The sequence below is a fragment of the Calidris pugnax genome, unplaced genomic scaffold, assembly GCF_001431845.1.
Source record: "Calidris pugnax isolate Ruff unplaced genomic scaffold, ASM143184v1 scaffold63, whole genome shotgun sequence".
Classification (NCBI taxonomy): domain Eukaryota; kingdom Metazoa; phylum Chordata; class Aves; order Charadriiformes; family Scolopacidae; genus Calidris; species Calidris pugnax.
In genome coordinates this window covers 2,456,117-2,468,649 of record NW_015090852.1, presented here as the reverse complement: position 1 = coordinate 2,468,649, position 12,533 = coordinate 2,456,117, and the positions used below count along the sequence as shown (strand labels likewise).

Sequence of the window (12,533 nt, the reverse complement as noted above, 5' to 3'; positions counted from 1 at the left end):
TGACTTTGGCAGGCAATTGTGCTGTCGCGTTTTAGCTCATGTTTGTGATTGGTAGCCAGGGTGTGGATACTTGGAGATGTTATCTCAGGGGATAGGTTCAAAATGAGTGTAGGCCTATCAGGATGGAGGGAAAGGAAGAATTTCCTTAATTGTGCCCTTGATTTTCCTGCTGGCTGTGTCTCTGCAGCTCGACTCTCCTGAGCTGCTGTGTGCAGTGGGGGCAAATAAGAGCTCTGAAAATGCAAATACAGCAGGAATTGCATAGCCTGGAGGCTGCAGGAATGGTTGTGGAGAGGACTGTGCTTTAGAAAATCTTTGAGGCCTTTCTGTTCCCCATAAACTGCCTGTCACAGAGTCTGAGAGTCTGAACTTCCACGGCTGTGCATGACTGTGTGGGAAGCAGTTAGAATAGGGGGATGAGAGACAGGGAAAGCATTACCAGCAAATCCTTCTTTGCTGCCATACAGGCACAGGGTACTTCTGCCACAGCCCTGCTGGTTGCAAACACCTCACTCCTCGCATCCTAGGGTTTTTCATCTTCCCACCAGAAGATAATGAACTACTTTAATTAAATCAGCGAGCAGAACACGTGGGTACATGGGTAGGCGGATGGTGTGATATTGTTATGTATTGTAACACTGATTTATTTTTTTTACATTTTTATTGTTGGCTCTGAACCTGTGGCGTGCCCCTGCTCTGCTTGTTTGTCTCTTTCCCAGCCTGCAAATGGGAAGTTAAACGCTGGCACTTAGAGCCCCAGCTCTTGTCGAACTAGTAGAGATGCTGTTGAGTTCAGCAGATTTCTGTGAATTAAAATGAGTTCTTGACAGTGATTTGAGATTGTTCCCTGAGTTTTCATGTGGGGCTGTGTCAAGGTCTCCTGGGGCAACATAAACTCTGTGAAACCCCATCCAGAGACTGTGGGATGTTCCCAGACCTTGCGGATGCGCTGGGTGCTGTGGAAAGCTCAGAGTGATGGTTAGGTACAGACACAGGACTCCTGCATAGGCAGAGCCTTTCAGAGCATTGCAGAGGGATCTGGACAGGCTGGGTCAATGGACCAAGGACAACGGGATGAGGTTCAACAAGGCCAAGTGCCAGGTCCTGCACTTGAGTCACAGCAACCCCATGCAGGGCCACAGGTTTGGGGCAGAGTGGCTGGAGAGCTGCTGCCTGGCAGAAAAGGACCTGGGGGTGTTGGTCGAATGTTGGCTTAACATGAGCCAGCAGTGTGCCCAGGTGGCCAAGAAGGCCAATAGCATCCTGGCCTGTATCAGGAACAGCGTGGTCTGTAGGACTCAGGAGGTGATCATTCCCCTGTACTGGCCACTGGTGAGGCCCCACCTCAAGTGCTGTGTCCAGTTTTGGGCCCCTTATCACAAAAAAGACATTGAGGTGCTGGAGTGGGTCCAGAGAGGTGCAACGAAGCTGGTGAGGGGTCTGGAGAACAAGTCTTATGAGGAGAGGCTGAGGGAGCTGGGGGTGTTCAGCCTGGAGAAAAGGAGGCTGAGGGGAGACCTTATCACTCTCTACAACTGCCTGAAAGGAGGGTATAGAGAGGCAGAGGTCGGTCTCTTCTCCCACGTCACTGGCGATAGGAGAAGAGGAAATGGCCTCAGGTTGCACCAGGAGAAGTTCAGATTGGATATTATGAAAAATTTTTACACTGAAAGGGTTATTAAACATTGGAATAGGCTACCATTCCTGGAGGTATTTAAAAGATGGGTTGACATAGTGCTTAGAGATGTGCTCACCTCGAGTACTGTGTCCAGTTTTGGGCCCCGTACCACAAAAAAGACATTGAGGGGCTGGAGCGGGTCCAGAGAAGGGCAACGAAGCTGGTGAGGGGTCTGGAGAACAAGTCTTATGAGGAGAGGCTGAGGGAGCTGGGGGTGTTCAGCCTGGAGAAAAGGAGGCTGAGGGGAGACCTTATCACTCTCTACAACTGCCTGAAAGGAGGGTATAGAGAGGCAGAGGTCGGTCTCTTCTCCCACGTCACTGGCGATAGGAGAAGAGGAAATGGCCTCAGGTTGCACCAGGAGAAGTTCAGATTGGATATTATGAAAAATTTTTACACTGAAAGGGTTATTAAACATTGGAATAGGCTACCATTCCTGGAGGTATTTAAAAGATGGGTTGACATAGTGCTTAGAGATGTGGTTTGGTGATGTTTTCTTTTAATCAGAGTTAGGTTGATGGTTGGACTCGATGATCTTAAAGGTCCCTTCCAACCTGGATGATTCTATGAATGCATGGCATGCAGATGTGAGCAGGCGATGCTGAGTACATACAGACTTGGATACAGGTGTAAAACATGTGCAGGGCTGCATCCGTGCACAGGGTGTGCTTTTCTGTGTTCCTGCCCTCGTGTTTGCATCCAGCCATGTCTCTGCACGCATATGCAGGGCATCAGTTTGTGCACGTACTGACACGCTGTGGAAAGCCTGGCATGAGTTACCTGATGTGGTTTCAGGCCCCGTTTCAACCGTGGCCTGAGTCTTGCAGCAGGTTTAGGTTGGAGGCAGCTGGGGAGGTTGCACGGGCTCTGCACGCTGGTGAGCTTATCTGAGGTTACGGGGTGACAGGGGACACTGGGTGTCACGTCACAGCCTGGGTTCCTTCATGTATTTCCTGCACAGGCTTTGCAGGTGGAAGGGAAGGGCTGCAGAGCTGCCTACGAGGAGGCTGGTGTCCGGGCAGCTGCCTGCTGGCCAGCCTGGGGGCAGTGAGGAACACCCCGACCACGGCATCAACGGACCTGGACCCCAGTGGTTCCCTGGGTGAAATGTAGCAGAGCGGAGAGTTTCCCCCTCTGGATGGGTATACTGGAAGGTGAGGAAAAGCTTAAAATAAAATAAAAAAACCTAACCCACCCACCTCTCCCCACCCCCTAAAAAAAAAAACACCACCCCACCCCAAACCTGTGGATTGGTGCATTTAATGTTTCTGTGCCTTCAGCTCCTGGACTGGTGCCGAGCGGAGGTTTAAAAAACAGGGTCCAGAATTTGGGGTGGGGGGACTGTGTGGGGAGAGCACTTTGCTCACAACCCCTCTGCTGTGTGCTGAAAAAAAAGTCACCGAACGTCCTCCCCCAGCATCCCTCCCCAAGTGGATAAGTTCTCCAGGGCTTACAGAGGACAACGTACACTTGCAGACTGTGCTGGGAGGCAAACGCTGTCTGGGGGATACTTGCTGGGAAGCAGCAGCTGCTGGAAAAAAAAGCTGCTGCCTGGCTTTGAAGGCGTTTTAAGCAGCAGCTGGGTTTCTGGCCGGGCAGAGGGACCCCCTCCTCGCCTTCCTGTGGCGGGCAGCGGGTGACGCAGGGGCAGGGTTGCGTGACTTTGCACATCGGCTGGCGCCCGCCATGCACAGACGCCAGGCGGCTTCTGGCCAAAAGCCAGTGGGAAGGAAATGTTTAAACACTTCCTAGTGCAGGGTGCTTGCAGCTCTGCTGCTCGGCGGAGGAGGAGGAAGAAAAAAGGTGAGCAGCCCCTGCCTTCCCCCTCCCCGGGCTTCTATCTTCCCGAGGGGGGTGAGGAATTTCAACCCCACCATGCCCAGGGGACGCTGTGTTGCTTTTCCAACTGGGAAAGTAATATTTTCTTTCTTTCTTTTTTCTTTTTTATGTGACAAAAGGCATAGAAGTTCAGGAAATGAAATGAAACCAATGAAAAATCGGTATTCATTTCCTGCTGGGTGGGAGAAAACAAATAAAATAGTCTTTGGCTTTCCGATGGTAAATTAGTGTGAATTTATACTTTGGCTTTATACCTTAAGGCTTCTCTGTCCCTTTTCTGATTTGCTTGGGTAATTTATTTCCAGTTTAGCTTGTCAAATGGTGACTCCTAAAAGCACTGGTCACTTGAACCAGCCTTTGCAGTCAGGGAAATGGGTAATGGAGTTCTAGCTTTTCTAGGTACTAGATATAGACAGGTCAGTGACCTAACAATCAGGTCCGACCTGATTAACCTCTTAATATCATGAAGAACTTAGGAAGCGCTTCTGGTTAGGTAGAGTCTCCTAATTGACTATGGAGGCAGGAGGGATTAAGGCTGGCTCTTTGTCTCGTTCCAGGTATTGGAGCAGGCACTTTCCAGGACCTGTGGCTTCCATCAAAAACTGGAGAGTGATGCCCATCTCTGTCTGCCTGCTGTGTTCTCCACCTGAAAACATCGCTGGGGCCTGGCTTATTAGGTAACCTGTAATAAATCTGAGATAAAATTCATAGCAAGAACACCTTGTGTTCTCTCCCCACCCCTGTCCCCTTACCCCAGAGGACACCCGCCTGGGCTGCGGTTAGTGCTGAGACCATGCACAAACAAGCAAACATGATGGGTGCAAATCGTGCCCCTCGAAGTAAAGAGTCACAACAAGGTAACACAGGAACGAACTGATGCCAACAAGAACCTCTTGACTAAGGGGATGAGAGGGGGAACAAGGGGGTTGCCCGAGGGTAACCTGAGGTGAACTAAGACTGATCAGCATGGTAAAAAACACACCTTATGTGCTGACGTCTGTATAATGAAGTGGCCACTACTCAGGAACAGGTGCAGAAGGGCATTAGTTACATAATCTGAAAAGTGACCGATGAACAAGTTTTGTGTAATTTTTCTTTGCTGGAAACTGCACAAAAACCTGTGACCCCTCTGAAGAGGCGTGCTAGCTGGGCAAACCATGGCCTCCTGGCGCTCCTTTCTGTACAGAACTGCGTTAAAGGTTAGAAGGTGGATCTCCACTCCATGTGCTCAGCAGCTCCTGTGCACGGGGCACAAACCCAGACCTCATGCAGACAAGAGTATGTCTGCCTAAGCACTAAAGTCATGCTTCTTGCCAGACTTTGCTCTCGGCTGGTGCTGGCATTGATGTCCTTAGTTGCCCCTCACACAGATCTGCAGGACATCAAGTGGAAGTGGCGAGGTTTCACAGGCTATTAAAACAGGATTTTCTGTTAATTAACTAGGTGAAGATCACGAAGCCCTTAAAATAGCAACGGATCCTACCCAGCGTTTTTCATCAACCAAACCCAGAGTATCCCCACTGAGTATTCTACCTCTCCCATTCTTTGGTGGGATCCCTGGACTCAGGTGAGGAACATCTGAGGTACGGAGCCCTCCCTCTGGCTGTCATGGAGCCCACAGCTCACAACCAGCAGGAAGCATCTACTGCTTCCAGCACGGAGACAGCAGAAGACCTTGCCTCCAAGTTAAATGCTGCTGTGAGGAACAGAAATAAAGAAGCTGTAATGGAGCTGCTGGAGAAAGGGGCAGATGTGAACTCCAAAGCAGAAAGTGGCTGGACACCACTGCAGAGTGCCGTGCAAGCTGATGATGAGTACCTGGTCCAGCTTCTGCTGGACAAGGGTGCTTGTCCACATGCCAGGAAGGACAATGGTGGCACTGCATTTATTGAAGCAGGGGCAGGGGGAAACAAGAATATACTGAAGCGCCTCCTTGATTGTGGGGTAGACATTAATGACCATGATGACAACGGCTTCACAGCTTTCATGGAGGCTGCATGGTATGGGAAGGAGGAAGCCTTGAGATTCCTGTATAGCAAAGGAGCAAATGTAAATTTGAGGAGGGCAGTTAGTGAGGAGAAGGTGAAACTGCATAAAGGAGGTGCGACAGCACTGATGGATGCTTGTAGGGAGCGCTACTTCTCAGTTGTAAAAACTCTTGTCCGAGAGATGGGGGCTGACGTGAACATTCGTGACAACAAAGATAGGAATGCCTTGATCCATGCCCTCAAGAAGGCTTGTACCAAGGAAACATACGAGTCAGCAGTCTCCATAGGCTGTTTCCTGCTGGAGTGTGGTGTTGATGTGAACAGCAAAGATGAATGTGGGAAAACTGCCCTCATCCTAGCTGTTGAAATGCAGAGCCCAGACTTGGTGAAAGCTTTACTGGAGAAGGGTGAAATAGATATTGATGACGCAGATGAGGAGGGCAACACAGCTCTGATGGTGGCTGTAGAGAAAAATTATTTTGATATAGCAAAGTTGTTGTGTGAACAAGGAGCAAGGACTGATGTAGGGAACCTTATCGCTGTTGCGAATAGGAACCGTAATCGTAACATGGCAGATCTTCTTCGCCAATATAATGCCAAGTTTGTTCCAGAAACCCTCGAAGACTGGGAGCCAAACAGCAAACGTTGGAGGGACCAGCTGAAAAATCTTCATAAAATGTATCGCCCTATGATTGGCAAGCTGAAGATATTTCAATACTTCCAGCAGAAAATTCAGAACACTTCTCAGGGTGGAATCTACCTGGGGCTCCACGGTGAGACTGAAGTTGCAGTAAGAATAAGCCGCAGTACAGAAGGTGACGAAGAGAAAAGGTTCTTTGAACAGTGTGGTAACTGTGAACATCTATTGAAGCTCTTCCAGTTTGAGAAGGCAAAAGGCTACATGTACTTGTGCTTCCCCCTTTGGGAGAAAAACCTTGAAGAATATCTGCAGGAACCAAAAGACCACGAGGATTACAAAGGTGCTCTGAAGATGATCTTCCAGGCAGTGAGAGAGCTGCACTCCCTTGGATTTGCTCACCAGGATCTGCATCCCAGCAACTTTTTAATAGGTTAATGTTTGTTTTCTCAATATATTCCTTTTGCTTCCCTGTTGCTTGTAGTTTAGAGAAGAAGATGCTTCATAGCTGTCTGTGAAAAGACAGATATGAAACACCAGTGCAGATATCTTTATTCAGAATGAGGTGTCTGTGGCCTTAGCTCTCCTCTTCGAATAAGTATAGGTATGTTTGCAGACAGCCACTGAGGAGTGAACAGAACAACTTTACATGTCTCATCAGATCTGCCCTCCTTTCCAGGGCTTTGTGGGCAGATCAACCCACAGCAGATCTCTTCAGAGATTTGTTTTCTAAAAATGTGGCCAGCCAGAAGTCAGTGACAGACTGTATTAAGCTTTTTCACCATTATTTGTCAACAATTTCTCTTATTTCCTCAGATTTAGGTGGCAAAATTTACCTGGCGGACTTTGATAATAAAAGAAGGTCGATTGAAGACAAAAAAGAACTTATAAACTCAGATTTAGAGGTAATTTCCCTATGAATTGACATATGGTTAACAAATTCAGGCGCTCTATTTGTTGTTGCTGTGAAACCTAGGGGAAGCCTTTCTGCACCCTCAGCTAGAAAAAAAAAACCTTGATTTTTGGGAAAGCTCATTTAGCAATAGAGGCTGCATAAGAATGATGGTGATTAGCATGTGTGACTGTGGCTGGTGCCGGGATATCCACAGATATCCTGTGGGCATGATTATGGTGCCTCTGTTCTCTGTCTTTGTGCACACATCTTCAAAGTTTGTGTGTGTTTGTATTCTTCTCTACACCTATAGGCGCGCGCGTGTGTCCGCGTATGGAGTCTTCTCATTTAGGAATACTAGTCCTCTTCCATTTGGTGAAATGTTTTGTGCATCTGGCAGGTCAGCGGTGATGTGTTCCTTTGCAGGCCCTCAGCAGGCTCGTGCTGTACGTTTTAACAGGGGGTAAGAAACCCCTTCAGCAAGTCAGTGCCGAGGATTTGACTGATGATTCCCCAGATTACCACGAGGCTCTAGACCTCGTACGTTGCCTGGCCTCTCACGACGAACGGGGAGTGGAAGGTTTGAGCAAACATCCCTATTTCTCCAGCAAACAGGAGTAAGTGCCGGGAGCATAAAGGCAAAGCTTTGGGTATGGGATTTACCTCTGACGCTGGGAACAGCGATGCCCGGTTGCAGCTAACGAAGCTCCTCGTTCCACAGCAGGTTCCAGTTCCTGAAAGGTATATGGAATAAAATCAAAGATTTACCCAACCAAAACACTGTCTTTCAAGATTTTAACGCTACTGAAAGATTCCCTTATCCGAGCTGGACCAAGGAGGTAATCCTCTTCTCTTGGGGTTGATCTGAGGTTTGAGCTAGATGTTGAGGCAGAAGCTTTTCCTGAGTGTTTCACAGACCATGTTTAAAACCGTAACTGGGAAAAGTAGCCCCACACAAATACAGACAACTGGGGGAAGCAATTAAGTCTAAGACACATAGTTGAAATACACCAGACTAAATGCTAAAGGGAGCTCTGTTGACTGGGGTGGTAGTAGGGGATGGTCATTATAGAATTAGCTGGCAAACCTTTAAGGGTGTTTGTTGGTGACCCCTTAAGACAAGGACGTCTAGCTCTTGCTGCAAGCAAATTTCTAGCAAAGCTTTTTTGTTAAATTGGCTCAAAACCAGTGAGACCAGGCCTGCTCTTGCAAGTAGCATCCTGGAAGGACATGATGCATCATCCGAGATCCAACAGTCTCGGTTCAGTATGGCAGCCTGTGTGGCCCCGGCAAGGCCACAGCTGGATCAAGAATCCCTCCTGCCCTCCAGGCAAGTGTGAAAATCTCTTGACAGTCCTAATATGAATGTCACACCTCGTCAGGGCAGGAGAGAAAACACTAAGCAGAATCAGGAGGTCTGTATGGCACATGCCCTCCAGAGTGAACTCTTCTGCTCGTGTTGGGAAATATGCTTTTAAGGGTCACAAGATTTAATCATGTAAGATGATGTCCCTGCAGAAAGGCAATGGCTGTGGTGAGTGGAGGTAGATGTGCTGCTTTTGTGGAGTGTGAAAGGCAGAGAATAATCTATGTGCTTTTTTTCAGATTGACAAAGATGTTCTGAAGATCATGGAAAATCCCAAGAATGGAAGAAAATTCAAATATAAAAACAACGTCAATATGCTACTGAGGCTCATGAGAAACCTGGATGAACACCCAGATAGCAGGTACATGTTCACATCCTTGCTCCTGCCCCAGTTGCATTGCAGGGAGCATCTGGGTATCTGCAAGTGTCAGTGAGTTTGAGAGCAAATTCTTCTTCAGATGGTTTTCTAGAAGGGCGTATGTGACTGGGATGTGGGAGGATGTCCATGAAAGCTCGTCTTGTTAGAGGGGCTACCTCCTCTGGCAGTGCGGTAGAGTGTGAAAGATTGTGCATCACAGCAGCAAGCAGTCTGGAGTCAACCCTCAAAATCACCTCCCTGAGGGTAACAAAAGGAAGTTAGCTCACAGGATTAGACCTCAGATTTTGAATCAAAATCTGACTTCTAGATCATCTTCCGCAGATGAACATCCTCAACCAGAGCCTTCTGTCCCAGAAGGATAGCAGCAGCTCCAGAAAGCTGGTGGCAGCTCCCTCTCCACCCTTCCCTTAGCAGAGCAGCCAGTGGGGTAGAGAGGTGTCTGTGACAGCTAAGGCATGGTGTCCTCTACAGCAGAGGACACCATGAACATGTCTGTCTGGGCTGTTATTTTTGCTGCAGACTACTGTTTCTTGCCATAATCCCAGGAAGGCTTTTAGATCACTCTTAAATATTCGAATCATCCTTTATACCTTTGAAAAGCCTCCTTATCTACCTTGTTGGCGCTGATGTTTACTGTGCTGAAGTGCTTTGAGTTACAGATCAGGAAGCATCAGTCCTGTTAGAAGATCCTGTTAGGATGTCCTGACTGGTAAAGAGATGACAGAGTCTCCAACCCCCTATAGTCATGGGTGCTTACATGTGAGGTTAGAGGTGGTGTTAACTCCTAATGGTGGTTTCACTGATGCTGGTGGCCAGCACTGCTCTTCAGTGAAAATGCAGGTGGGATTAGGCGGAGGGAGGTGCTAGAGTAGTAGCAAAAAAAAAAAAAGGATTGAGGGGCTTAGAGAAGGTATAGAAAAGTTGGAGATCAAGGATTTCTAGGAAAGTTTCCTGTGTTATCAGAAAACCTCTGGAATGGCTTTTTCTCTGCAAGGGAGGAACCAGGGCATCCTGGATTCTTGAATCCTTAGGCAAGCTTTAAAAATCTATTTTGGTTTTTTTCTCTTTCAGGATCAGTGACAAAATAGGAGACTATGCTGAGTATTTCTTGGAGCTTTTTCCAGAACTTACCATTTATGTCTACAACAGTTTACGCCGGAATCCAAAATACAGTCACTGGGCAGACCTGTAGGATGTCATTGCCCCATATCTCATGTCTGATGTCTGACCCCACCATCAGTGCCTCTTTTTATTCCCTATTTCTTCATCTGCAAAAGAGTTGAAGAAAGTGGGTAAGGAGATTGGAGAGAGCAGGGACAGGAGCATGGAGGATTAAGAAACGAAAGATGCTTCAGAAGTGTTTGGTGTAACAACCATGGGCTTTGGAGAGGAACCAAGCTGAGTGCCAGCCCAGGTCCTCCTTGACTACCTCTGTCCCTCTGGGCTTATCCATCTGTGAAGTGGAGATCAAGGCCTTGATCCTTTGTGGAGAGCAGGGAGATGTGGAACAGCCCCCAAACACCCAACGCATCTGGGAGACAGGAGAAGAGCTCAGGTGTTGCCAGGCAACGTGGGACTCTCTGACAAAGGAAAAGGAGTTCAAGCTCCTTGCTAGGGCAAATATTCCCAACAGCTTGCACTGATGAGCCACTCATCTACCCCTAGAAAGACATGGATTCTCTCTGTTCAGTCTTTTTGAAACACTGCAGCTAGAAAATCACAGAATCACAGAATCTTAGTGGTTGGAAGGGACCTCCGAGATCGAGTCCATGAGATGCCTAGGCAATGGTCTGGCTGCAGAGTTGCCCTTGGCCCATTACCTGCTCTGATCTGGTAGAGGCACTCTCAGCTCAGTCTGTTGGGACCTGAAGGACTTCTGTTGGAGGAGGCAGGAGATGTTTCTGCGAGCAACAGATGTAAGGAGCACAATCCCACAAAACTCTGCTACTGCACTAGCCCTGACTCGCCTGAAAAAGGTCACTCATGCCAAAGGGACTGCAGGGACGGGTTCCTCCTGGAATGGACAATCTCTGCTGTGGCAGGCTGGGTCTGCAAGGCAGGGCTAGGTACAACTTCTCCCTGTCTCCAAAACTGTGCTGCTGGTGGTGTATCACTGTCCTCCTGCCAGTCCCAGCTCCCGTGCACAGAGCTGGTGCCTGCACAGCACACAGCTGGCTCAGAGCTTTGGTACTGGAGGCTGGGTGGCACAAACCCATCTCTGAAATCCTGCAGCATGCAAAGTGTCTCTGGTCATCCAAGGGCTCACTCGTTTCTCAGCTAATGCAGTGATTTGCACAATGATTATAGGTTGCTTACGGAAATAATTTTCAGCTGTTGAAAAGACTTTTGTTTTTATTCCAACTGAGATCGTTATTCTTTCAATTAGCCTCTGGAGAACCCAACTTGGAATAAACTTGCCAGGAAAACTGACTCTTGCTACACTTACTTATGAATGAGGTTCCCCCATTCCCTCTGTACAGAAACAGATAGTCTGCAGCATAAAATGCCCAAAAGGCTGGGATTTTTGGCTTCCTCATGAAGGTGCCTCTTGCTTGTTTAGGTAAGGGGGTGGATGGTTTTGTCACTGCTCAGATGAATTGCTTCTGGCCCATATGGGTATCTGACGGAAAAAGATGTTGGGAAGTACTGAAGGCTTGCTATCCTCAGAAGCAAGCTGTCTCTTTTGAAATAATGGGCTTTTTAGAATACATAAATGTAACAAGAAAGCTTGACTACGCAACAGTTGGTGAGGTGCCATTAGAGAAAATGCACCCAGGAGAATTTGACTCCTCTTGTGTTGATACTTTCATTTTTTCCTTTCCTCCCTGCTTATTTTTTCTTGCTCCCTGTGTCTTTCTCATGCCCAGGAAGCAGGAGGACACCCAAAGATGCGTGTCTGGGTCACAGCAGCATAGTGAGTAGCTCCTACACCATAGCAGCAGTTTTCTGCTCTTGCACGAGGAGAGATGAGGCTGTGGGCTGGGCTCCCTCGGCCTCTTGTAAAATGCCACGTCTCCAGCTTGCTTTGACCTTTGCATCTTCTTGCATTGCTCTGCTGTTTTGCTAAAGGACTGTGATTTGGCAGCCTTAAAAGGCTGTGGAAAGGCCTTCCTGAAAGCAGAGAGCACTTGAGGATGTCCAAACTAGAGCAACGACTACCCGTGGAGGCTGTGACTTGTCTCTCTGGGGCAATCAGGCTGCTGGGAAGAATTTCCAGGGAAGGCTCGTGTGGTCTGCCTTGTCCTGCTTTCGGAGAAGCCAGAGGTGCTGGCAGGCTGGTGTCAGAGCAGAAACTTCATCCATGCACGTCATCTGCACAGCTTATTGCTCACAGAGCATCAGGCCAGGGGAAGACATGGGGATGCAGGACAGGGACCAGCGCTAAGGAAAATACCAGGCTGCTTCTCCTCCTCCCAGGAATGGGGACGATGGGCGAGCGCTCAGCCACGGGCCAGGCAGGATGGAAAACCAGTGGCAAGGACAGCTGGCCAGTACTGCAACTGGGTGGTATGGCAATGCCTGATGCCACAGCCTGGGGATAAGGGTGTCCTGGGGAGCCAGGGGCAGAGCCAGCTGCCAGAGTTAGTGCTTCTTGCTGTCCTGATGGCTCCCAGCAGTGGAGTGAAGATTACTCTTAGCTGCAGTTTGGCTGTGATGAGCTTCAGGCCCATCTGTGGAGCCTGCTGGGGACCAGGCTCAGCTGCAGAGGCTGCAGAGCTTGAAGTGTTAAGAGCAAAGTACTAAAATGAAAATG

At 48.5% G+C, this 12,533-nt stretch overlaps 1 protein-coding gene across 4 annotated transcripts; it reads left to right on the top strand.

The window, feature by feature from the left end:
* The first annotated feature begins 2,666 nt into the window (after window positions 1-2,666).
* RNASEL (ribonuclease L (2',5'-oligoisoadenylate synthetase-dependent)) lies at window positions 2,667-11,209 on the top strand. 4 transcript variants are annotated; one of them, XM_014943288.1, is made up of 8 exons: window positions 2,667-2,832; window positions 4,075-4,194; window positions 4,961-6,575; window positions 6,959-7,047; window positions 7,461-7,651; window positions 7,756-7,873; window positions 8,640-8,761; window positions 9,851-11,209. In XM_014943288.1, exons 3-8 carry the CDS (start codon window positions 5,126-5,128, stop codon window positions 9,969-9,971), a joined length of 2,091 nt encoding a protein of 696 aa, XP_014798774.1. In that variant the 5' UTR covers window positions 2,667-2,832; window positions 4,075-4,194; window positions 4,961-5,125; the 3' UTR covers window positions 9,972-11,209. The 4 variants fall into 4 exon arrangements, with proteins under 4 accessions (XP_014798774.1, XP_014798776.1, XP_014798773.1 ...); XM_014943290.1 differs by lacking the exon at window positions 2,667-2,832 and adding an exon at window positions 3,356-3,481 and having other exon boundaries at window positions 7,759-7,873; XM_014943287.1 differs by lacking the exon at window positions 2,667-2,832 and adding an exon at window positions 3,356-3,481.
* The last annotated feature ends 1,324 nt before the right edge of the window (window positions 11,210-12,533 follow it).